This window comes from Stegostoma tigrinum, chromosome 27 (genome assembly GCF_030684315.1).
Source record: "Stegostoma tigrinum isolate sSteTig4 chromosome 27, sSteTig4.hap1, whole genome shotgun sequence".
In the NCBI taxonomy this organism is placed as follows: domain Eukaryota; kingdom Metazoa; phylum Chordata; class Chondrichthyes; order Orectolobiformes; family Stegostomatidae; genus Stegostoma; species Stegostoma tigrinum.
In genome coordinates this window covers 8,414,153-8,438,914 of record NC_081380.1, presented here as the reverse complement: position 1 = coordinate 8,438,914, position 24,762 = coordinate 8,414,153, and the positions used below count along the sequence as shown (strand labels likewise).

The following is a 24,762-nucleotide window of genomic DNA, read 5'->3' as shown; positions in this document are numbered from 1 at the left end:
CTGTAATCTTCAATCTGCAATCTTTGGCTGACCTGCAAACACACACACATCCCAGCAGAGGTCGCTAGTTAGCCTTTCTGGAGTCCAATGGGCACCTATAGCACTCCAAACCCAATAGAGAGCCATCGACAATCCTGATATGTTTTAGTCATCTCCACTGTTTCCTCTTCCCTCACAGCCTGTCACAAGACTGACGTTTGAACCCCAAGTGTCCCATGTCTTCTGTCATCCTGATGGAGGCAGCATGGTTGTGAATTAAAATCTGCAACCCATGATTCTGCCCTGTTTAGAATGAGCTTTACTGTCACATATACTCAGGAGTACAGTGAAAAGTTTACAAGTCACCACTTACAGTGCCATCTTAGGTATTTAGATACAGAATCTTAAGAACCAATTCATAGGGGAAAAAATTACAAAAATAAAAGTCCAGCAATAAATTAGAAATGAGTTCAGAATAACTCTTTAGTATTGCGTGAGACGATTTCTCGATCTGCTAACGATTGCAATTGTCATGTTTTGATGGATGATTTCTTTTTTTTGTTTCTGCAGGATTAAAGGCTGGTGGGTAATGCATCATTATGTTTCAGCCTTCCTGTCTGGAGTTATGCTGACCTGGTAATTACAATCTAATTAATCCAGAGCGATATACATCGCAGGAAAGTTGAGATGCAGGCTTTTAAATAACCCCACTCTATTTCCCCCTGTCTCTGTGGGACTTGTTAGTTAGTTTTGATTCTTTCTTCCAAAACTGTTGAATTATTGCATCTGGAGCTCTCTCAGATTATCACACAGTCACAGTAAGGTGGAAAGTAATGAGTGAGAAATCCTCCGAACCAGACATTCTCCATCTCAGGGGTTTTGAGGGATAAACGATACAGGTGAGAACAAATGTAGGTGCCCAGGCTACTTTCACCCGATTCTGGAAACATTCCTTACGTTGGAAATTGATGTGTGTTCCTCTGCTGTTTTTATAGCCCACTACTGTGAGGAAAGTCCTATTTGTTCACACTCCTGGGTGTATGCAAGGGAGACAAAGCCCCTGCTTAGGACCGCATCCATCGTGGGACTTCTTCCTGGAAACAGTTGCTAACCTGTCAACAGAGGACATAACTTTGTGAGGCGTGCCACTCTGTGTCAAATATGGCTGCCCAGGAGACTGGCCCACTCTTTCTGCCTATCAGAGGCATTTTCAGCCATTGGCTGTGTTACAAATGCATCTTCTGTGGCCAACAAGCCTCTGATGTGGAATTGAGCTTGGTGTTTAGAATTAAGGATAGGGCTTTCAACAGATCAGTAAGAGCCAATGTAGATGTGTTAAAACAGGGAAATGCTTGTTGATGTCGACTCCCAAAATGCATTTGATAAAGTTCCTCATAAGCAACCAGTAGCTAAAGCTCAAGCCCATGGGAATGAGGGCAATTTATCGATTCCATTTGGGAAATTTCTGAATGGCGGGAGACAGAAAGTAGGGATCATGTGGGTGCTCTGAATCACAACAATAGTGTTAATGTTAGAACCTTAATTACCCCACTTTGTTTCCTATCAGCTCAGTTACTAATAAACAGAGGCAAATAACCAAATGACACAAAGATAGAGATAGTATTGTGAGCAATTTAGATGGAAGCATAATATTACAGAAAGATATTAAAAGATTAGCAAGGTTGTAACAAATGAGTTTAAATATTGGAAAATGTGTGATCATTGTCTGTGAACTGGAAGGCAGGGTACTTTCTAAATGAGGAGCTTCAAGAGGATCAGGATGCATAAATCATTAAAATGTTGTCAACAAGTACAAAAATTCCCCAAGGGGAATGCTAGCCTTGAAATCTCGAGGACTAGAATACAACAGGTTAGAAGGCTGTGCTTCAGTTTGGCACGGCGCTGGTTAGATCATCACAATGGAGAGAATGGAATATAGAATTACCAAAAGAAAGGTCATAGATGTAGGAGCAGACATAGGCCATTCAGCCCATCAAGTCTGCTACAGCAATAATATCGTGGCTAATCTGATCATCCTCAACTCCATTTTATGTCTTTTCCCCATAAAATTCGATTCCTTCGCTTATTTAGCATTGAAACCTGCATTCCAAGGTAAGGCGAGATTCCACAAATGAATCCTATATTCCTTACAAGGTAGAAGGTTAAGTAGTAATGTGATGAGAGTTTTCAAGATATTAAGGGGAGCAAAGAGTTCTGTTCACCATTTCTGTGCTGGTTGGGGAGGTATAGTCTAAAAGCTACAGCCAGAGATTTTAGACACGAGAGCTTGTAGAGGATTGAAATTGTTTTTTGCAAATCAGTTTTAAGCTTGAGATTGATGGATTTTTATTAGATTTGAAGGGTATATCAGCAAAGTATATGGAAACAATGTTGGAATGTGCTCGAGTGGCGCTATGGTCTACCACTGTTCAAACTGAATAGGTCTGTCTTTTTGTGCCTGTAGCCTAGCCCCTGTTTTCCAAGCAGGGCTTGGATGGCATGGGCTTCACAAAGGCTGGAACCCAGCTGTCAATCTGCGTGTGGTTACTGCTCACCGCCCATGGACCTAGCAGCAACACCCCTAACCCCCATACCCCTGTCCCTGTCCCCCACTAAATCTGGCCAGTGTGGAGCTCCAGACCCTGTGCTCAAAATGCTGCCTTTCACCGTGTTCATCAAATAATGTCTGCCTGGTACAAACCCTTTTAGACAGGAGTGTGTCTGTTCTGTGTCAAATGTACTTTTACAAAGGGAAATGAGGCCATGTGATACAAGTAATATTGTATAACCTGGGCTGTACCTGTAATGCATGCCTATTGGAATGGTTAAATTGACTGTGGCAGTTTGGTGCTCTCTGTTTACTCTATGCTGTTCTGGGTAGGATCTCTGCGTTCCAGCAGTGGTGAAGTTTCTGATTTTCTGAGTGTTTAGATCATGGTGTGGATCTCCTGGTGGCTGTGAATGGATGGACTTTTCTTCATCTCCTCCCTGTCCCCATGCCTGGAGAGAACAGGCTCAACCCACCCCTGGTACAGTCCTCCCTACACTGTTCCCTATTTACCATGATCTGTACTTTGAACTGGTCACATACACGCATGCAGGGCAAGTTATTAATTCCGCTGAGTCACACTTTTTATTTATCTCCATCTCTCTCTTTCCTCTGGCATGCTGTCATTCTTTCTCAGTATACATCTTTTTCTCATTCTTTCTCCCTTGTGTGCTGGCTCTCTTGCACGCTGTCTTGTGCACTTCTGCACATTATCTATCATGCTCTCTCACTCATTTTCTTGCTCTGTCTCTCATTTGCTCGCTCTCTTGCACGTGTGCGCTCTCACTGTCTCCCCTGTGGGTGTAACCTGAGTCATCCATGAATGAGAGCCCAGGATCCTGAAGGGGTGGAGAAAGGGAATTCAGGAGATGGCAGTGTCTACACTGTTGGCTCTGAATGTAGTTCCTTTCCTACCTGTCTCCTCTGTACTGAAGGCTGTGGACTCTGGGAGCTGCCCTGGCAATTACTGAGCTAGTTGAGCTGTTTTAACCCTTTCACAGCAGAACAGTCCTCATTCATCAGACACAGGGCTCCTGTGGAAATGCTCGCACACCCATCGCTGTTCCCACTACAGGTTCACCTTTTGTCTTTTTCAGGCCCGATTCGAAAATGTACCAGATATTTCGAAACCAATTCCTCTCGTTTTCTATGTATCAGAGTAAGTACATGCAGTGCTACATCCTCTTTTTCTTTCGTTGTTTTTAAATACTGAACCCAAACTATTTCCCCACAATCTTCAAAGATGTATTTTAATTAATTATTAAGTAGCGTCTGCTCTATTCCTACCTCCTGAACGTTCCCTTTCACCCAGTGGTATAGACATGTACAACTCCTCTGTCAGCTCTGCTAATCTTTGGCAATCTTTATTAAACACTGGGGTGACTGTTCGCAGCTTCTACCTACAGGTCAGGTACAGAAGAATTCTACATGGAGTGAGGTGATGTTTCTGTTCTGTTTGTCAGTATGACATTCCTCTACGTCCAACCTCTCAAGTCTCCAGCTTGCCTTTTCAATTCTCTGCAGTCTTGTGTTCCCATGTTTTTGGGAAACAGCATGTAACTGCTCAAATGCCAGCGAGACATTGCCTCCCGTCTGCAAAGGGGACCTGCTAAGAGCTGATTAAACTCTCTCCATGAAGATGCAGTGGGGGTGATTCTCTGGAGTCCATGCTATAAGACTGGTCGCCAACATGACAGCAGCTGAACTGTCCCTCATACTGGGTCCGCATTGTCCAAGACACCATCCTTTAGGATGTTTGGGAGATTGAAGATTCCCACAGCATGGTTGGATTACTAAGTTTTTCCAAAGTCCTGGCCCACCTTCGTCACTCCGTCACTACCACTAGAATTACGTTGTTAGCTGAGTAGGACAAGAAGAGCTGATGGCAGTTTCTGGATGGTACAATGACCTGCCTGCTTGGTTTGTTTTTGCTGGCCACGCGACGGAATGAATTGGCCACCCATGACAAGACAGTGAATCAGTGGAAGACTGGGGAGGTCTCCTGCCTCCAACCTTCTAGTGAGCATGCACCCAGAGTCACCAACTCCTCTGAAGCACAAACCCGCTTGAAAAGAAAAAGCAACAGAATTATGCCATTTAGACCATTTGAGTCTGCTCTGCCATTTGATCATGGGTAACATGTTTCTCAACCTCATTTCCCACCTCTTCCCCCCCGCCCCCCTTCTCCCCGTAACCAGTGGTTTAGCATTGCTGCCTCACAACGCCAGGGACCTGGTTTCAATTCCAGCCTCAGGCGACTCTCCATGTCAGCATGGGTTTCCTTCCACAGTCCAGAGATGTGCAGGCTAGATGGGTCGGCCATGTGAAATCGGCTATAGTATCCAGGGACGTGCAGGCTAGATGGGTCGGCCATGTGAAATCGGCTATAGTATCCAGGGACGTGCAGGCTAGATGGGTCGGCCATGTGAAATCGGCTATAGTATCCAGGGACGTGCAGGCTAGATGGGTCGGCCATGTGAAATCGGCTATAGTATCCAGGGACGTGCAGGCTAGATGGGTCGGCCATGTGAAATCGGCTATAGTATCCAGGGACGTGCAGGCTAGATGGGTCGGCCATGTGAAATCGGCTATAGTATCCAGGGACGTGCAGGCTAGATGGGTCGGCCATGTGAAATCGGCTATAGTATCCAGGGACGTGCAGGCTAGATGGGTCGGCCATGTGAAATCGGCTATAGTATCCAGGGACGTGCAGGCTAGATGGGTCGGCCATGTGAAATCGGCTATAGTATCCAGGGACGTGCAGGCTAGATGGGTCGGCCATGTGAAATCGGCTATAGTATCCAGGGACGTGCAGGCTAGATGGGTCGGCCATGTGAAATCGGCTATAGTATCCAGGGACGTGCAGGCTAGATGGGTCGGCCATGTGAAATCGGCTATAGTATCCAGGGACGTGCAGGCTAGATGGGTCGGCCATGTGAAATCGGCTATAGTATCCAGGGACGTGCAGGCTAGATGGGTCGGCCATGTGAAATCGGCTATAGTATCCAGGGACGTGCAGGCTAGATGGGTCGGCCATGTGAAATCGGCTATAGTATCCAGGGACGTGCAGGCTAGATGGGTCGGCCATGTGAAATCGGCTATAGTATCCAGGGACGTGCAGGCTAGATGGGTCGGCCATGTGAAATCGGCTATAGTATCCAGGGACGTGCAGGCTAGATGGGTCGGCCATGTGAAATCGGCTATAGTATCCAGGGACGTGCAGGCTAGATGGGTCGGCCATGTGAAATCGGCTATAGTATCCAGGGACGTGCAGGCTAGATGGGTCGGCCATGTGAAATCGGCTATAGTATCCAGGGACGTGCAGGCTAGATGGGTCGGCCATGTGAAATCGGCTATAGTATCCAGGGACGTGCAGGCTAGATGGGTCGGCCATGTGAAATCGGCTATAGTATCCAGGGACGTGCAGGCTAGATGGGTCGGCCATGTGAAATCGGCTATAGTATCCAGGGACGTGCAGGCTAGATGGGTCGGCCATGTGAAATCGGCTATAGTATCCAGGGACGTGCAGGCTAGATGGGTCGGCCATGTGAAATCGGCTATAGTATCCAGGGACGTGCAGGCTAGATGGGTCGGCCATGTGAAATCGGCTATAGTATCCAGGGACGTGCAGGCTAGATGGGTCGGCCATGTGAAATCGGCTATAGTATCCAGGGACGTGCAGGCTAGATGGGTCGGCCATGTGAAATCGGCTATAGTATCCAGGGACGTGCAGGCTAGATGGGTCGGCCATGTGAAATCGGCTATAGTATCCAGGGACGTGCAGGCTAGATGGGTCGGCCATGTGAAATCGGCTATAGTATCCAGGGACGTGCAGGCTAGATGGGTCGGCCATGTGAAATCGGCTATAGTATCCAGGGACGTGCAGGCTAGATGGGTCGGCCATGTGAAATCGGCTATAGTATCCAGGGACGTGCAGGCTAGATGGGTCGGCCATGTGAAATCGGCTATAGTATCCAGGGACGTGCAGGCTAGATGGGTCGGCCATGTGAAATCGGCTATAGTATCCAGGGACGTGCAGGCTAGATGGGTCGGCCATGTGAAATCGGCTATAGTATCCAGGGACGTGCAGGCTAGATGGGTCGGCCATGTGAAATCGGCTATAGTATCCAGGGACGTGCAGGCTAGATGGGTCGGCCATGTGAAATCGGCTATAGTATCCAGGGACGTGCAGGCTAGATGGGTCGGCCATGTGAAATCGGCTATAGTATCCAGGGACGTGCAGGCTAGATGGGTCGGCCATGTGAAATCGGCTATAGTATCCAGGGACGTGCAGGCTAGATGGGTCGGCCATGTGAAATCGGCTATAGTATCCAGGGACGTGCAGGCTAGATGGGTCGGCCATGTGAAATCGGCTATAGTATCCAGGGACGTGCAGGCTAGATGGGTCGGCCATGTGAAATCGGCTATAGTATCCAGGGACGTGCAGGCTAGATGGGTCGGCCATGTGAAATCGGCTATAGTATCCAGGGACGTGCAGGCTAGATGGGTCGGCCATGTGAAATCGGCTATAGTATCCAGGGACGTGCAGGCTAGATGGGTCGGCCATGTGAAATCGGCTATAGTATCCAGGGACGTGCAGGCTAGATGGGTCGGCCATGTGAAATCGGCTATAGTATCCAGGGACGTGCAGGCTAGATGGGTCGGCCATGTGAAATCGGCTATAGTATCCAGGGACGTGCAGGCTAGATGGGTCGGCCATGTGAAATCGGCTATAGTATCCAGGGACGTGCAGGCTAGATGGGTCGGCCATGTGAAATCGGCTATAGTATCCAGGGACGTGCAGGCTAGATGGGTCGGCCATGTGAAATCGGCTATAGTATCCAGGGACGTGCAGGCTAGATGGGTCGGCCATGTGAAATCGGCTATAGTATCCAGGGACGTGCAGGCTAGATGGGTCGGCCATGTGAAATCGGCTATAGTATCCAGGGACGTGCAGGCTAGATGGGTCGGCCATGTGAAATCGGCTATAGTATCCAGGGACGTGCAGGCTAGATGGGTCGGCCATGTGAAATCGGCTATAGTATCCAGGGACGTGCAGGCTAGATGGGTCGGCCATGTGAAATCGGCTATAGTATCCAGGGACGTGCAGGCTAGATGGGTCGGCCATGTGAAATCGGCTATAGTATCCAGGGACGTGCAGGCTAGATGGGTCGGCCATGTGAAATCGGCTATAGTATCCAGGGACGTGCAGGCTAGATGGGTCGGCCATGTGAAATCGGCTATAGTATCCAGGGACGTGCAGGCTAGATGGGTCGGCCATGTGAAATCGGCTATAGTATCCAGGGACGTGCAGGCTAGATGGGTCGGCCATGTGAAATCGGCTATAGTATCCAGGGACGTGCAGGCTAGATGGGTCGGCCATGTGAAATCGGCTATAGTATCCAGGGACGTGCAGGCTAGATGGGTCGGCCATGTGAAATCGGCTATAGTATCCAGGGACGTGCAGGCTAGATGGGTCGGCCATGTGAAATCGGCTATAGTATCCAGGGACGTGCAGGCTAGATGGGTCGGCCATGTGAAATCGGCTATAGTATCCAGGGACGTGCAGGCTAGATGGGTCGGCCATGTGAAATCGGCTATAGTATCCAGGGACGTGCAGGCTAGATGGGTCGGCCATGTGAAATCGGCTATAGTATCCAGGGACGTGCAGGCTAGATGGGTCGGCCATGTGAAATCGGCTATAGTATCCAGGGACGTGCAGGCTAGATGGGTCGGCCATGTGAAATCGGCTATAGTATCCAGGGACGTGCAGGCTAGATGGGTCGGCCATGTGAAATCGGCTATAGTATCCAGGGACGTGCAGGCTAGATGGGTCGGCCATGTGAAATCGGCTATAGTATCCAGGGACGTGCAGGCTAGATGGGTCGGCCATGTGAAATCGGCTATAGTATCCAGGGACGTGCAGGCTAGATGGGTCGGCCATGTGAAATCGGCTATAGTATCCAGGGACGTGCAGGCTAGATGGGTCGGCCATGTGAAATCGGCTATAGTATCCAGGGACGTGCAGGCTAGATGGGTCGGCCATGTGAAATCGGCTATAGTATCCAGGGACGTGCAGGCTAGATGGGTCGGCCATGTGAAATCGGCTATAGTATCCAGGGACGTGCAGGCTAGATGGGTCGGCCATGTGAAATCGGCTATAGTATCCAGGGACGTGCAGGCTAGATGGGTCGGCCATGTGAAATCGGCTATAGTATCCAGGGACGTGCAGGCTAGATGGGTCGGCCATGTGAAATCGGCTATAGTATCCAGGGACGTGCAGGCTAGATGGGTCGGCCATGTGAAATCGGCTATAGTATCCAGGGACGTGCAGGCTAGATGGGTCGGCCATGTGAAATCGGCTATAGTATCCAGGGACGTGCAGGCTAGATGGGTCGGCCATGTGAAATCGGCTATAGTATCCAGGGACGTGCAGGCTAGATGGGTCGGCCATGTGAAATCGGCTATAGTATCCAGGGACGTGCAGGCTAGATGGGTCGGCCATGTGAAATCGGCTATAGTATCCAGGGACGTGCAGGCTAGATGGGTCGGCCATGTGAAATCGGCTATAGTATCCAGGGACGTGCAGGCTAGATGGGTCGGCCATGTGAAATCGGCTATAGTATCCAGGGACGTGCAGGCTAGATGGGTCGGCCATGTGAAATCGGCTATAGTATCCAGGGACGTGCAGGCTAGATGGGTCGGCCATGTGAAATCGGCTATAGTATCCAGGGACGTGCAGGCTAGATGGGTCGGCCATGTGAAATCGGCTATAGTATCCAGGGACGTGCAGGCTAGATGGGTCGGCCATGTGAAATCGGCTATAGTATCCAGGGACGTGCAGGCTAGATGGGTCGGCCATGTGAAATCGGCTATAGTATCCAGGGACGTGCAGGCTAGATGGGTCGGCCATGTGAAATCGGCTATAGTATCCAGGGACGTGCAGGCTAGATGGGTCGGCCATGTGAAATCGGCTATAGTATCCAGGGACGTGCAGGCTAGATGGGTCGGCCATGTGAAATCGGCTATAGTATCCAGGGACGTGCAGGCTAGATGGGTCGGCCATGTGAAATCGGCTATAGTATCCAGGGACGTGCAGGCTAGATGGGTCGGCCATGTGAAATCGGCTATAGTATCCAGGGACGTGCAGGCTAGATGGGTCGGCCATGTGAAATCGGCTATAGTATCCAGGGACGTGCAGGCTAGATGGGTCGGCCATGTGAAATCGGCTATAGTATCCAGGGACGTGCAGGCTAGATGGGTCGGCCATGTGAAATCGGCTATAGTATCCAGGGACGTGCAGGCTAGATGGGTCGGCCATGTGAAATCGGCTATAGTATCCAGGGACGTGCAGGCTAGATGGGTCGGCCATGTGAAATCGGCTATAGTATCCAGGGACGTGCAGGCTAGATGGGTCGGCCATGTGAAATCGGCTATAGTATCCAGGGACGTGCAGGCTAGATGGGTCGGCCATGTGAAATCGGCTATAGTATCCAGGGACGTGCAGGCTAGATGGGTCGGCCATGTGAAATCGGCTATAGTATCCAGGGACGTGCAGGCTAGATGGGTCGGCCATGTGAAATCGGCTATAGTATCCAGGGACGTGCAGGCTAGATGGGTCGGCCATGTGAAATCGGCTATAGTATCCAGGGACGTGCAGGCTAGATGGGTCGGCCATGTGAAATCGGCTATAGTATCCAGGGACGTGCAGGCTAGATGGGTCGGCCATGTGAAATCGGCTATAGTATCCAGGGACGTGCAGGCTAGATGGGTCGGCCATGTGAAATCGGCTATAGTATCCAGGGACGTGCAGGCTAGATGGGTCGGCCATGTGAAATCGGCTATAGTATCCAGGGACGTGCAGGCTAGATGGGTCGGCCATGTGAAATCGGCTATAGTATCCAGGGACGTGCAGGCTAGATGGGTCGGCCATGTGAAATCGGCTATAGTATCCAGGGACGTGCAGGCTAGATGGGTCGGCCATGTGAAATCGGCTATAGTATCCAGGGACGTGCAGGCTAGATGGGTCGGCCATGTGAAATCGGCTATAGTATCCAGGGACGTGCAGGCTAGATGGGTCGGCCATGTGAAATCGGCTATAGTATCCAGGGACGTGCAGGCTAGATGGGTCGGCCATGTGAAATCGGCTATAGTATCCAGGGACGTGCAGGCTAGATGGGTCGGCCATGTGAAATCGGCTATAGTATCCAGGGACGTGCAGGCTAGATGGGTCGGCCATGTGAAATCGGCTATAGTATCCAGGGACGTGCAGGCTAGATGGGTCGGCCATGTGAAATCGGCTATAGTATCCAGGGACGTGCAGGCTAGATGGGTCGGCCATGTGAAATCGGCTATAGTATCCAGGGACGTGCAGGCTAGATGGGTCGGCCATGTGAAATCGGCTATAGTATCCAGGGACGTGCAGGCTAGATGGGTCGGCCATGTGAAATCGGCTATAGTATCCAGGGACGTGCAGGCTAGATGGGTCGGCCATGTGAAATCGGCTATAGTATCCAGGGACGTGCAGGCTAGATGGGTCGGCCATGTGAAATCGGCTATAGTATCCAGGGACGTGCAGGCTAGATGGGTCGGCCATGTGAAATCGGCTATAGTATCCAGGGACGTGCAGGCTAGATGGGTCGGCCATGTGAAATCGGCTATAGTATCCAGGGACGTGCAGGCTAGATGGGTCGGCCATGTGAAATCGGCTATAGTATCCAGGGACGTGCAGGCTAGATGGGTCGGCCATGTGAAATCGGCTATAGTATCCAGGGACGTGCAGGCTAGATGGGTCGGCCATGTGAAATCGGCTATAGTATCCAGGGACGTGCAGGCTAGATGGGTCGGCCATGTGAAATCGGCTATAGTATCCAGGGACGTGCAGGCTAGATGGGTCGGCCATGTGAAATCGGCTATAGTATCCAGGGACGTGCAGGCTAGATGGGTCGGCCATGTGAAATCGGCTATAGTATCCAGGGACGTGCAGGCTAGATGGGTCGGCCATGTGAAATCGGCTATAGTATCCAGGGACGTGCAGGCTAGATGGGTCGGCCATGTGAAATCGGCTATAGTATCCAGGGACGTGCAGGCTAGATGGGTCGGCCATGTGAAATCGGCTATAGTATCCAGGGACGTGCAGGCTAGATGGGTCGGCCATGTGAAATCGGCTATAGTATCCAGGGACGTGCAGGCTAGATGGGTCGGCCATGTGAAATCGGCTATAGTATCCAGGGACGTGCAGGCTAGATGGGTCGGCCATGTGAAATCGGCTATAGTATCCAGGGACGTGCAGGCTAGATGGGTCGGCCATGTGAAATCGGCTATAGTATCCAGGGACGTGCAGGCTAGATGGGTCGGCCATGTGAAATCGGCTATAGTATCCAGGGACGTGCAGGCTAGATGGGTCGGCCATGTGAAATCGGCTATAGTATCCAGGGACGTGCAGGCTAGATGGGTCGGCCATGTGAAATCGGCTATAGTATCCAGGGACGTGCAGGCTAGATGGGTCGGCCATGTGAAATCGGCTATAGTATCCAGGGACGTGCAGGCTAGATGGGTCGGCCATGTGAAATCGGCTATAGTATCCAGGGACGTGCAGGCTAGATGGGTCGGCCATGTGAAATCGGCTATAGTATCCAGGGACGTGCAGGCTAGATGGGTCGGCCATGTGAAATCGGCTATAGTATCCAGGGACGTGCAGGCTAGATGGGTCGGCCATGTGAAATCGGCTATAGTATCCAGGGACGTGCAGGCTAGATGGGTCGGCCATGTGAAATCGGCTATAGTATCCAGGGACGTGCAGGCTAGATGGGTCGGCCATGTGAAATCGGCTATAGTATCCAGGGACGTGCAGGCTAGATGGGTCGGCCATGTGAAATCGGCTATAGTATCCAGGGACGTGCAGGCTAGATGGGTCGGCCATGTGAAATCGGCTATAGTATCCAGGGACGTGCAGGCTAGATGGGTCGGCCATGTGAAATCGGCTATAGTATCCAGGGACGTGCAGGCTAGATGGGTCGGCCATGTGAAATCGGCTATAGTATCCAGGGACGTGCAGGCTAGATGGGTCGGCCATGTGAAATCGGCTATAGTATCCAGGGACGTGCAGGCTAGATGGGTCGGCCATGTGAAATCGGCTATAGTATCCAGGGACGTGCAGGCTAGATGGGTCGGCCATGTGAAATCGGCTATAGTATCCAGGGACGTGCAGGCTAGATGGGTCGGCCATGTGAAATCGGCTATAGTATCCAGGGACGTGCAGGCTAGATGGGTCGGCCATGTGAAATCGGCTATAGTATCCAGGGACGTGCAGGCTAGATGGGTCGGCCATGTGAAATCGGCTATAGTATCCAGGGACGTGCAGGCTAGATGGGTCGGCCATGTGAAATCGGCTATAGTATCCAGGGACGTGCAGGCTAGATGGGTCGGCCATGTGAAATCGGCTATAGTATCCAGGGACGTGCAGGCTAGATGGGTCGGCCATGTGAAATCGGCTATAGTATCCAGGGACGTGCAGGCTAGATGGGTCGGCCATGTGAAATCGGCTATAGTATCCAGGGACGTGCAGGCTAGATGGGTCGGCCATGTGAAATCGGCTATAGTATCCAGGGACGTGCAGGCTAGATGGGTCGGCCATGTGAAATCGGCTATAGTATCCAGGGACGTGCAGGCTAGATGGGTCGGCCATGTGAAATCGGCTATAGTATCCAGGGACGTGCAGGCTAGATGGGTCGGCCATGTGAAATCGGCTATAGTATCCAGGGACGTGCAGGCTAGATGGGTCGGCCATGTGAAATCGGCTATAGTATCCAGGGACGTGCAGGCTAGATGGGTCGGCCATGTGAAATCGGCTATAGTATCCAGGGACGTGCAGGCTAGATGGGTCGGCCATGTGAAATCGGCTATAGTATCCAGGGACGTGCAGGCTAGATGGGTCGGCCATGTGAAATCGGCTATAGTATCCAGGGACGTGCAGGCTAGATGGGTCGGCCATGTGAAATCGGCTATAGTATCCAGGGACGTGCAGGCTAGATGGGTCGGCCATGTGAAATCGGCTATAGTATCCAGGGACGTGCAGGCTAGATGGGTCGGCCATGTGAAATCGGCTATAGTATCCAGGGACGTGCAGGCTAGATGGGTCGGCCATGTGAAATCGGCTATAGTATCCAGGGACGTGCAGGCTAGATGGGTCGGCCATGTGAAATCGGCTATAGTATCCAGGGACGTGCAGGCTAGATGGGTCGGCCATGTGAAATCGGCTATAGTATCCAGGGACGTGCAGGCTAGATGGGTCGGCCATGTGAAATCGGCTATAGTATCCAGGGACGTGCAGGCTAGATGGGTCGGCCATGTGAAATCGGCTATAGTATCCAGGGACGTGCAGGCTAGATGGGTCGGCCATGTGAAATCGGCTATAGTATCCAGGGACGTGCAGGCTAGATGGGTCGGCCATGTGAAATCGGCTATAGTATCCAGGGACGTGCAGGCTAGATGGGTCGGCCATGTGAAATCGGCTATAGTATCCAGGGACGTGCAGGCTAGATGGGTCGGCCATGTGAAATCGGCTATAGTATCCAGGGACGTGCAGGCTAGATGGGTCGGCCATGTGAAATCGGCTATAGTATCCAGGGACGTGCAGGCTAGATGGGTCGGCCATGTGAAATCGGCTATAGTATCCAGGGACGTGCAGGCTAGATGGGTCGGCCATGTGAAATCGGCTATAGTATCCAGGGACGTGCAGGCTAGATGGGTCGGCCATGTGAAATCGGCTATAGTATCCAGGGACGTGCAGGCTAGATGGGTCGGCCATGTGAAATCGGCTATAGTATCCAGGGACGTGCAGGCTAGATGGGTCGGCCATGTGAAATCGGCTATAGTATCCAGGGACGTGCAGGCTAGATGGGTCGGCCATGTGAAATCGGCTATAGTATCCAGGGACGTGCAGGCTAGATGGGTCGGCCATGTGAAATCGGCTATAGTATCCAGGGACGTGCAGGCTAGATGGGTCGGCCATGTGAAATCGGCTATAGTATCCAGGGACGTGCAGGCTAGATGGGTCGGCCATGTGAAATCGGCTATAGTATCCAGGGACGTGCAGGCTAGATGGGTCGGCCATGTGAAATCGGCTATAGTATCCAGGGACGTGCAGGCTAGATGGGTCGGCCATGTGAAATCGGCTATAGTATCCAGGGACGTGCAGGCTAGATGGGTCGGCCATGTGAAATCGGCTATAGTATCCAGGGACGTGCAGGCTAGATGGGTCGGCCATGTGAAATCGGCTATAGTATCCAGGGACGTGCAGGCTAGATGGGTCGGCCATGTGAAATCGGCTATAGTATCCAGGGACGTGCAGGCTAGATGGGTCGGCCATGTGAAATCGGCTATAGTATCCAGGGACGTGCAGGCTAGATGGGTCGGCCATGTGAAATCGGCTATAGTATCCAGGGACGTGCAGGCTAGATGGGTCGGCCATGTGAAATCGGCTATAGTATCCAGGGACGTGCAGGCTAGATGGGTCGGCCATGTGAAATCGGCTATAGTATCCAGGGACGTGCAGGCTAGATGGGTCGGCCATGTGAAATCGGCTATAGTATCCAGGGACGTGCAGGCTAGATGGGTCGGCCATGTGAAATCGGCTATAGTATCCAGGGACGTGCAGGCTAGATGGGTCGGCCATGTGAAATCGGCTATAGTATCCAGGGACGTGCAGGCTAGATGGGTCGGCCATGTGAAATCGGCTATAGTATCCAGGGACGTGCAGGCTAGATGGGTCGGCCATGTGAAATCGGCTATAGTATCCAGGGACGTGCAGGCTAGATGGGTCGGCCATGTGAAATCGGCTATAGTATCCAGGGACGTGCAGGCTAGATGGGTCGGCCATGTGAAATCGGCTATAGTATCCAGGGACGTGCAGGCTAGATGGGTCGGCCATGTGAAATCGGCTATAGTATCCAGGGACGTGCAGGCTAGATGGGTCGGCCATGTGAAATCGGCTATAGTATCCAGGGACGTGCAGGCTAGATGGGTCGGCCATGTGAAATCGGCTATAGTATCCAGGGACGTGCAGGCTAGATGGGTCGGCCATGTGAAATCGGCTATAGTATCCAGGGACGTGCAGGCTAGATGGGTCGGCCATGTGAAATCGGCTATAGTATCCAGGGACGTGCAGGCTAGATGGGTCGGCCATGTGAAATCGGCTATAGTATCCAGGGACGTGCAGGCTAGATGGGTCGGCCATGTGAAATCGGCTATAGTATCCAGGGACGTGCAGGCTAGATGGGTCGGCCATGTGAAATCGGCTATAGTATCCAGGGACGTGCAGGCTAGATGGGTCGGCCATGTGAAATCGGCTATAGTATCCAGGGACGTGCAGGCTAGATGGGTCGGCCATGTGAAATCGGCTATAGTATCCAGGGACGTGCAGGCTAGATGGGTCGGCCATGTGAAATCGGCTATAGTATCCAGGGACGTGCAGGCTAGATGGGTCAGTTATGCGACATGCAGATGCCTTGTGACCCGATGCAATATTGCATAAAGCTTACCTTCCAAAGGAAGTCGTTCTGTTCTGTAATTGATGAGTCATGATCTGCCCCTGCCATCCTGGTCCATACAGAACTCTCGTTAATTCTGTGAAACAGTGAACCAAAACCATTTCCACCGTCTTTAAAGTATCACCAGCTGAGGCTAATCTTGATGGAAAAACATGGGGCGTTGACAAAAGAGATCATGTTAAGAACAGTGTGCTATAACCACTTAGAGTTGTCAGTCTAGCAAGTAAACTGTTCACTTGTCAGAATAGAAGGTTTTATCAGTCTGGGCTCCCAGCAAAGTAAAACGAGACTGTGTTCAATCCTAACTGGGGATGTGCATGAATCGGTATTGTGTGGTCATGGAGGCCATGACAGCTCATGGGAGTGGACAGTAGGGATTTGGGTAAGAGCTATTGAACATAGCTTTAGATAAGTTCCCAAATCCAGGTTCACATTCCACTGAGGGCTCCTAAACCCATCACAGAGTAGCCTGTTTTGCTCTGTTGAGTATTGTAAGGTGTTGAGAGGCATTATAGTGGAGCTGGTCAGGTCAGGCCTGCAAGGTGTGAACTTGGCACCTATACTGGGAATGGGTTCAGGAATCCCGGAAATGAGTCTGTCTGTCTCTCCATTTTTATATGGCTTGGGAGTCATCATGACTCAGCAATAATCCAGCTCTAAGTGCCCTATTTCAAGGCTCAGCAATATAACAAGGACCACAGGTAAGTCCGTACATTTCCTGCGGGGAGAGAGATTACCAGAGGTTGCCTTTGGGATTTGAATGTCTGGACTTCTGGCTCACTCACTGTGCTTGTATTGTGTAGGCTTTGTGCAGTTCCTGCAGTATTATTATCAGAGTGGCTGCCTGTACAGACTCCGAGCCCTGGGAGAGAGACATAACATGGACCTGACTGTAGGTGAGTGCGCTCATTGCCAACTCAGTTGTCAATGAGTCAGTGGGAGGTGGAATGTGAATGGCATTTTGGCCACTGTCTGGGCTGTAAATTCTATAAGATTTCTGTTTCCACTTTCATTTAGATATTAATTTGATAAAGAGTTAATCTTTAACGGATGCTGTGGCTTGGTGATCTAGATGAAGTAAATGGGTGTAAATTACAGTTACATAGCCAATGGCTGAAGCATTGTAAACAATCCAGTTGATTTCTTCTTTATCTTCCTACATAGGTCCTTTAGAATAAATAGTTCCTGAATGATCTTTGTGTCACACTGACGATGTTAAATTATTCAGTCATGATTCAACTATCTTGATTAATTCTTCCATGATACTGTTAAACATTGGGTCTGGGCCCACCACACTCTGGATCTGATGAGGTGTGGTATGACCTCACAAGGCCCCATCCTTTGAGTTCCTTTTGCTGTTGCTGTCCCTGTAGCCCCTGTGACTTCTCAGTGACACCCTCCACCGCGGAGCTCCTTAATGTAAAGATATTTGTCCCCAGTTTACCCCCAGAGCCTATGGTTTTAGAAATTCCCAAGAGCTGGTGAGCCTCACGCCCTCCCCATGTAAAAGCCAACCTAGTGACTCCCTGCTCCCCTCTCCCAACCTCATCCGATTCACTCTGAGCTCAGATCCTACTGTCTCCACATTGCCCCGCACTGCTGTCACCAGCGACCCAGTCTCATAGAGCCCAGCCTCGGACTCGAGTTGCTCACTTTGCCCAGAACACTGTGGGGCTGTTCTTTGATAACTATCGGGTGAGCAAGTCCTCAGGGCTGACCGTGACCCAGCATCTGGACTGATCTGACAGGCCAGCCCCGTATAGAGCCTCCCCAGCTCCCTGAGTGACTTCCCTGTCATCCTCAGGCTGGTTAGACTTGACCTGTGGGAGGGCCAGGTTACTGACTGACATCCAGCAGGGGACTGGAATTTGTAAAGCCCCTTGACTGGCTGTGTCAACATCCACTCACTGACCTCTAACCCCATTGAGGACTGGTCGCCTCTTAACCACCCCATGGCCACTTGAGTGACGCCTGTGTTGTGTGTTTCCTGTATAAGCTGTTGGCGCATATTGTAGGTGTAACATCGAGATAGGACTGATATAGGAGAGTGGGACTGTTTTTATTTTAAATTAACCACATGGAGTGGCCAAATCCAACAGTGAACATTTGGCTGGAGGAGGTCTCGGAAGAGAGCAGATCTTTCCACCTTGTCTAGACTAACTGAGCATCGTGGGTTTGTATTTACAGAAGGTTTCCAATCTTGGATGTGGAGAGGCCTCACGTTTCTTCTACCGTTTTTGTTCTTTGGTCATGTAAGTTATTTGAAGTATTTTGCTTTTTGTAGCCGTTGTTTTTTTTTAAGATTAGATTCCCTACAGTGTGAAAACAGGCCCTTCGGCCCAACAAGTCCACACCACCCCTAGAAGCATTCCACCCAGACCCATTCCCCTATAACACACACACACACCCCTGAACACTACGGGCAATTTAGCACGGCCGATCCATCTAGCCTGCACATCTTTGGACTGTGAGAGGAAACCGGAGCACCCGGAGGAAACCCACGCAGACACTGGGAGAATGTGCAAACTTCACACAGACAGTTGCCTGAGGTTGGAATTGAACTCGGGTCCCTGGCGCTGTGAGGCTGCAGTGCTAACCACTGAGCCACCGTGCCGACCCTTGTTGAAATTGAAACCGAAGCCAGGATCCCACAACTGGATCCTGGCTGCCATTGATTCTGAATGACCTCAGCAGGCAGCCGTGTTGGGTGCAGTAATATTGGCCTCAGTGCCCCAGTCTTTGGTCGGGAAACAGCGACCACAGTTACCAACCCCAGAGCAAAACATTAAACATTGATAGGAGCATGAGTTTGCCACTTGGCTCTCAACCCCACTCTACTATGCAGTAAGTTCATGGCTGATTTGATGTTGGGTTTAGTTCCTGCCTGTCATCCTTTAGAAGACTGGACTCCCTTGTAAATCAAACCTTTCTTAGAATTCCAAAGATTAACAGACCTTGGAGAGAAGAGGTTCCTCCTCCTCATCCTAGATGGGAGAGACCTAACTTTGGAATGGTTCTGGAGGAACATATGTTCAGAATCTGCTCTGACAGTGCCCCCACCCTCAGAATCTTCCAATTGAATAAGATTCATTTAGACTCCCTTGTCTAAATCCCAGAAGGTGCTCAGCGATGGGAGCTGGTGCTGAGGTAACGTGTGAGACGTAACAATTTCACTGTCACAGGCCTGACTAACTCCCAGGGCCTAGCCTTGCAGACAGGGAATTGCCATTTGCAGGGGGCTGCTGGGCTTGGTCGTAATGTCTCCAATACGGTCAACAGCTTTGAGAGGCCGTAGGAAAGAAGGGAGAAAGTTAGCGACAACAAATGCCGTGCTCAGGCCCACGGTACGATGCTTGGCCTAGATCCTCACTTCCTCTCGGAGTCCACAGGTGGGAATGTTGGTGTCCACCTTTCACAGTCTAATTGTTGGTGGTGGCACCTCTATTCTCACAAGTTGGCATGTGGGCAAGCGTGGGAATACTGCTCATTAACACGATGTTGTTCTTCCCCTTTGCAGTTCTGGCAGTTTTATAATGCCATCACCTTGTTCAGGCTAACCAACCACCCAGACTGTAAGGAATGGCAGGTGAGCATGGGGTTTGAACATTAAACAATCTTTCTGTAGGGTCTGCTGGGAAAGGTACCTTGTGGTGTGAGCCATACCCTGTAAACTGTTAAATACATTATCAAATGTACTGGGGTTAAACCACAGGAAAGAAATCTCCAACAGTGTAGAAGTGTGAATGCTGATTGTAGAGGAGAGAGCTGTGCATTCAGAATGTAAGAAATAAGGGACAGTTGGATACATTCAGCTGCATCCCCATGTATTGTTCATTAAGATCACTTGCTGTAGTGTCTTGTAACGGGTAATCCCTCGCATTGGAGGTCTTGTTCTCTAGCAAGATACCCAGATGTTGAGAGATGATAGGAACTGCAGATGCTGGAGAATCCAAGATAACAAAGTGTGGAGCTGGATGAACACAGCAGGCCCAGCAGCATCTTACGAGCAGGGAGGCTGACATTTTGGGCCTAGACCCTTCATCAGAAAAAAGATCCGAAATGTCAGCTTTCCTGCTCCTAAGATGCTGCTGGGCCTGCTGTGTTCATCCAGCTCAACACCTTGTTTACTCAGACATCGAGTCCTTTTGCGAATGTATCAGTGACCTAACTCACTGCTATTCGTTGACCAAGCTTTGATCTTCAGTTTTTTTTAAAATTCATTCATGGGATGAGGACATCAGTGGCCAGGCAGCATTCATTGTCCAGAAGGCAGTTAAAAGTCAATCACACTTTTTGCTGTGGGTCTGGAGTCACGTGGAGACCAAACCAGATAAGGATGGCAGACTGCCTTCCCTGAAAGGCATTAGTGAACCAGATGGGATTTTCCATCAATCGATAATGGATTCATGGTTCAGATTTTGAATTAAATTCAAATTCCTCCATCTGCCGTGGCTGGATTTGAACTTGGGTCCCTGGGATATCACCTGGGTCACTGGATTAACAGTCCAACGATAATACCTCTATGCCATCACCTCCCTGCTAGTGCGTGCAACCTTGTATGACTCCTGTGTGCCTGTGATTTGATCACAGAGTCATGGCCTGACTCACTGCGTGTGACCCTCTCCTTGTTGTAGGTTTCCATGTGTGGTCTCGCATTTCTCATCTTGTTCCTCGGAAATTTCCTGACGACTGTTCGAGTCATCTACCAAAAACAGAAACAGAGGGAGAAAAATGTCAATAAACAATTGTGAACCGTGAGAAAGAGCGTGGAAGACTGGATTTGATTATCATTTTTGCGTTGAAGAATTGCAGAAAGCGCATGTCGTGTTGTTGCTGCTGCTGGGCCTTTGCCCTGGACACTGGGGCCCACGTGAGCTGTGTGTATGGGGGAGTATGTCAAAGCAAGATCTGTCACTGCTTAAAATAATCATCCAATAAAATTGTACAGACCTGCTCGATACAGTACCCTGGACGCACTCTGATGTTCCTGCCCCTTACTACCGCTCATCAGCTAGGCAAAATGATCCAGAGGTAGGACGTCACCGGGGGATGTCACTGTATGGACATTCAAACCATAAATATCAACACAGCTTCTCTTTATCAGTAACGGGAGAATCAGAATTATGATAATTAGAAACAGAAAGCATTGGGAAAGCTCAGAAACTCAGACAGTTGAGAGGGACGTGCCATTAATGTTTTGTGTCGGTGGCTGAGTTCAGCCAGAGGGACGTGGGCTCTCAATCCCAGATTGGGTAGTGCAGTGGGCTGGTCACAGGAGAGTGATGCTGACGTTGGGCCGGTGATCCCTGGGCAACACCAAGGGGTCCGTTGACGGAAGCTGCTCACGAGAGGCGGGAAATTCTCTTCTTGGCGTCTGCTGGGAGAGCAGGCATGGATGGCAGTGGATTGGCCGTGGAGCAGTCTCTGAGAAATAGCGGCCCAGAGGTACCAGAGATTCAGTCTCTGCTGGGAGTTGGGGCCGGGAATGGTAACGAATGCCTGACTGACAGGCCTCAGTGCAGCAGCAGGTCTATAAACTGAGCCCTGAGTGTACAGCTGCATCACTGCGACATCAGTCACCCCACCCCTACTTTTCAGGGGCAACAGGAGAAGAGTATGATATCTCCGAATCGAGTCATTGCAGAATAGGCGAGGGAGGGCAGCTTACGTGTACATCACGCCTCTGCCTCACAACATCTGAGCAATGGCTGTGACCCTTTATGACCCATGCTCTCTGGAAAAGGCAGCACTAGGATATTGGAGGGGTGCAGTTGTGCCAGGTTGCTGGACATGGTGAGACTGGGAGCAGTGACAAGCGTGGGCATTTTATAACTCGACTCCCTAGGAAATGGCATTGGAGGCAATCTGGTGCTGGGGGCAACAGGAGGGGCAAGTGTGGTAGTATCAGGAGGAGAGTGGGTACACTGTGGACTGAGGACAGCAGTGGTTCACTGGGTGAAGATTGGGGGTCCCAAGCAACGCTCTCGATGGGATTCCTAGGCCTGGGAGAGTCTCAGCATATTCTGCAGACTGGGGTTGATGGTAAAGGTCAAGTGGCAAAGGCTGTCCTTGCAATGGGCCAGGCCTGAAACCTGCAGACAAAGCCCCTGGGCACACTGAGGGCACACCCTCAGGAAGAGGGGGAGAAGCATGCGGGGTGGGCGTAACCGCAAGGTTCTACCTCATTGAGAGTAGATAATGGGCCATCTGAGTGGATTGGTCTCTGTTGATGGTTCAGTTAGAATGGAAGATCATCATGATGGCACAGAGACTCCTGTATGTTTGAAGCTTGCGCAGAAAGTGAGGTGAAGGTTATGGCTGGGGGAGATGTTTGAGCAGCACATTGGTGAGATGCCCCCTCTCTCTGGCTGATACACCCTGTGGGGAACGTCACAGGTGGCCAAGCCAAAGCAAGCCCATCTTCAAGGTGCTGATGGCATTTTTATTGCAGGTCAATAGCTTTGATTTAAAGCATTTCTATCCATATCTGAGTACTGTACAAGCAACAAGAACTACTTCCTTAGGGGATATAATGCTTCTCCCACAGGAGCCTCCTACAGGCCTGATATTCTCAAATGCTGAAGGCATTGTGATGACTGTCCCGGAACCAAGTTCAGACCTCCGAGATCCCGTTCCTCCACTCATGGTCTATCCACACGCCATCATGATGATCTTCCATTCTAACTGAACCATCAACAGAGACCAATCCACTGTGATCTGATGTCTCGGGCAGTATCTTCTTCCTAACCAGGAATGTTGCTGAAACTGCTCCTGGGTACGCTGTGCAATGTCAGAGCCCTCTATCTATGTAATCTTGTCCAGCTCTGTGGTCTGAAACGTGTTTCCACAAATTCACAAATGACCGGAACATAGAGCGATAAACGGTTCAGCCCATCAGGGACATTCTATGTGTTCTCCATGTGAGTCTGCTCCCACTCTGACCTGAGCACTGTATTCATCTCATCTGTTCTCAATCTCGTGATTATTGGTTCCCCTTGAATACATTGGTCATTTTAGTCTCTCCTAATAATGAATTTCATGGAAGCATAAAAAATAGGAACAGGAGTAGGCCACTCAGCCCTTCAAGCTTGCTTTGTCATTCAAGCTGATCATCCAACTCAGTACCCACTTCCTCCCCACACCCTTCAGCTAGCTCCCTCTTGAAACTATTCAACGATTTGATTACAAATTCGCACAGCTGTTGAATTTTGATTTCAAGCTTTTAACTGTCTTCACATTGCAAACTTGTTACTTTCATTTCTCTTTCCAATGATTACAGACTGATTTTACTTTAATCTTCTATTTCATTACTTTCTTGTATTTTCAGTAACTAGCAGTTTTTTATTCAGTAACTTACAGGAATAGTTGTGCACAGAACTAACCTTTGATCTGCTTTGCTACTGGTTAATGCCAAAGGCACAGACTGTTGTACGTTTTTTATTCTATTCATTTGTGGGATGTGGGTGTTGCTGGCTGGGCCCAGCATTTATTGCCCGTCCCTAGTTGCCCTGGAGAAGGTAGGGGTGAACTGCCTTCTGGAACCGTTGCAGTCTACCCGCTGTAGGTTGACCCACAATGTCCTTAGGGAGGGAATTCCAGGATTTTGACCCAGAGACGGTGAAGCAACAGCGATATAGTTCCAAGTGAGGATGGAGAGTGGCTTGGAAGGGTTTGGAGGTGGTGGTGTTGTCATGTATCTGCTGACTGTGTCCTTCTAGATGGAAATGGTCATGGGTTTGGGAGGTGCCGTCTGAGGATCTTTAGTGAATTTCTGCAGTGCATCTTGTAGATAGTATACACTGCTGCTACTGAGCGTCAGTGGTGGAGGGAGTGGACGCTTGTGGATGTGGTGTCAATCAAACGGGCTGCCTTCTCCTGGATGGTGTTGAGCTTCTTGAGTGTTGTTGGGGCTGCGCTCATCCAGGCAAGTGGGGAGTATTCCATCACACTCCTGACTTGTGCCTTGTAGGTGGGGGACAGGCTTTGGGGAGTTGCTCACTGCAGTATTATTAGCTTCTGACCTGCTCTTGTAGCCACTGTGTTTATGGGGTGAGTTCAGTTGAGTTTCTGATCAATGATAACCCTCAGGATGTTGATGGTAGTACCATTTAATGTCAAGGGGCAGTGGTTAGATTGTCTCTTTCTGTTGATGGTCATAGCCTGGCATTTGTGTGACGCGAATGTCACTTGCCACTTGTCAGCCCAAGCCTGGATATTGTCCAGATCTTATTGCACATGAACATGGACTGCTTCAGTATCACAGGAGTCACGAATGGTGCTGAACATTGTGCAATCATCGGCGAACATACCCACTTCTGGCCTTGTGATGGAGAGAAGGTCATTGATGAAGCAGCTGAAAATGTTTGGGCCTAAGACACTACCCTGAGGAACTGCTGCAGAGATGTCCTGGAGCTGAGACGACTGACCTCCCACAAACACAACCATCTTCCGATGAGTCAGGTATGACTCCAACCAGTGGAGTGTTTGCCTCCTGATACCCAGTGATTCCAGTTTGCACGCGCTCCTTGATATTACACTCGGTCAAATGTAGCCTTAATGTCAGGGGCCATCACCCTCGCCTCACCTCTGGGATTCAGCTCTTTTGTCCATGTTCGAACCAAGGCTGTAATGAGATCAGGAGCTGAGTGACCCTGGCGGAACCCAAACTAGGCATCACTGAGCAGG

At 50.3% G+C, this 24,762-nt stretch overlaps 1 protein-coding gene across 1 annotated transcript in view; it reads left to right on the top strand.

Moving 5' to 3' along the window:
* The window catches only part of tmem120aa (transmembrane protein 120Aa), a 35,345-nt gene extending 14,303 nt beyond the window's left edge, over nucleotides 1-21,042 (top strand). The window contains exons 7-12 of the mRNA XM_048557073.2: nucleotides 550-615; nucleotides 3,625-3,686; nucleotides 16,881-16,973; nucleotides 18,265-18,329; nucleotides 19,595-19,663; nucleotides 20,712-21,042. Coding sequence (XP_048413030.2) covers nucleotides 550-615; nucleotides 3,625-3,686; nucleotides 16,881-16,973; nucleotides 18,265-18,329; nucleotides 19,595-19,663; nucleotides 20,712-20,828 — 472 coding nt within the window. The 3' untranslated portion in view covers nucleotides 20,829-21,042. The remainder of the gene's footprint in view (nucleotides 1-549; nucleotides 616-3,624; nucleotides 3,687-16,880; nucleotides 16,974-18,264; nucleotides 18,330-19,594; nucleotides 19,664-20,711) is intronic.
* The last annotated feature ends 3,720 nt before the right edge of the window (nucleotides 21,043-24,762 follow it).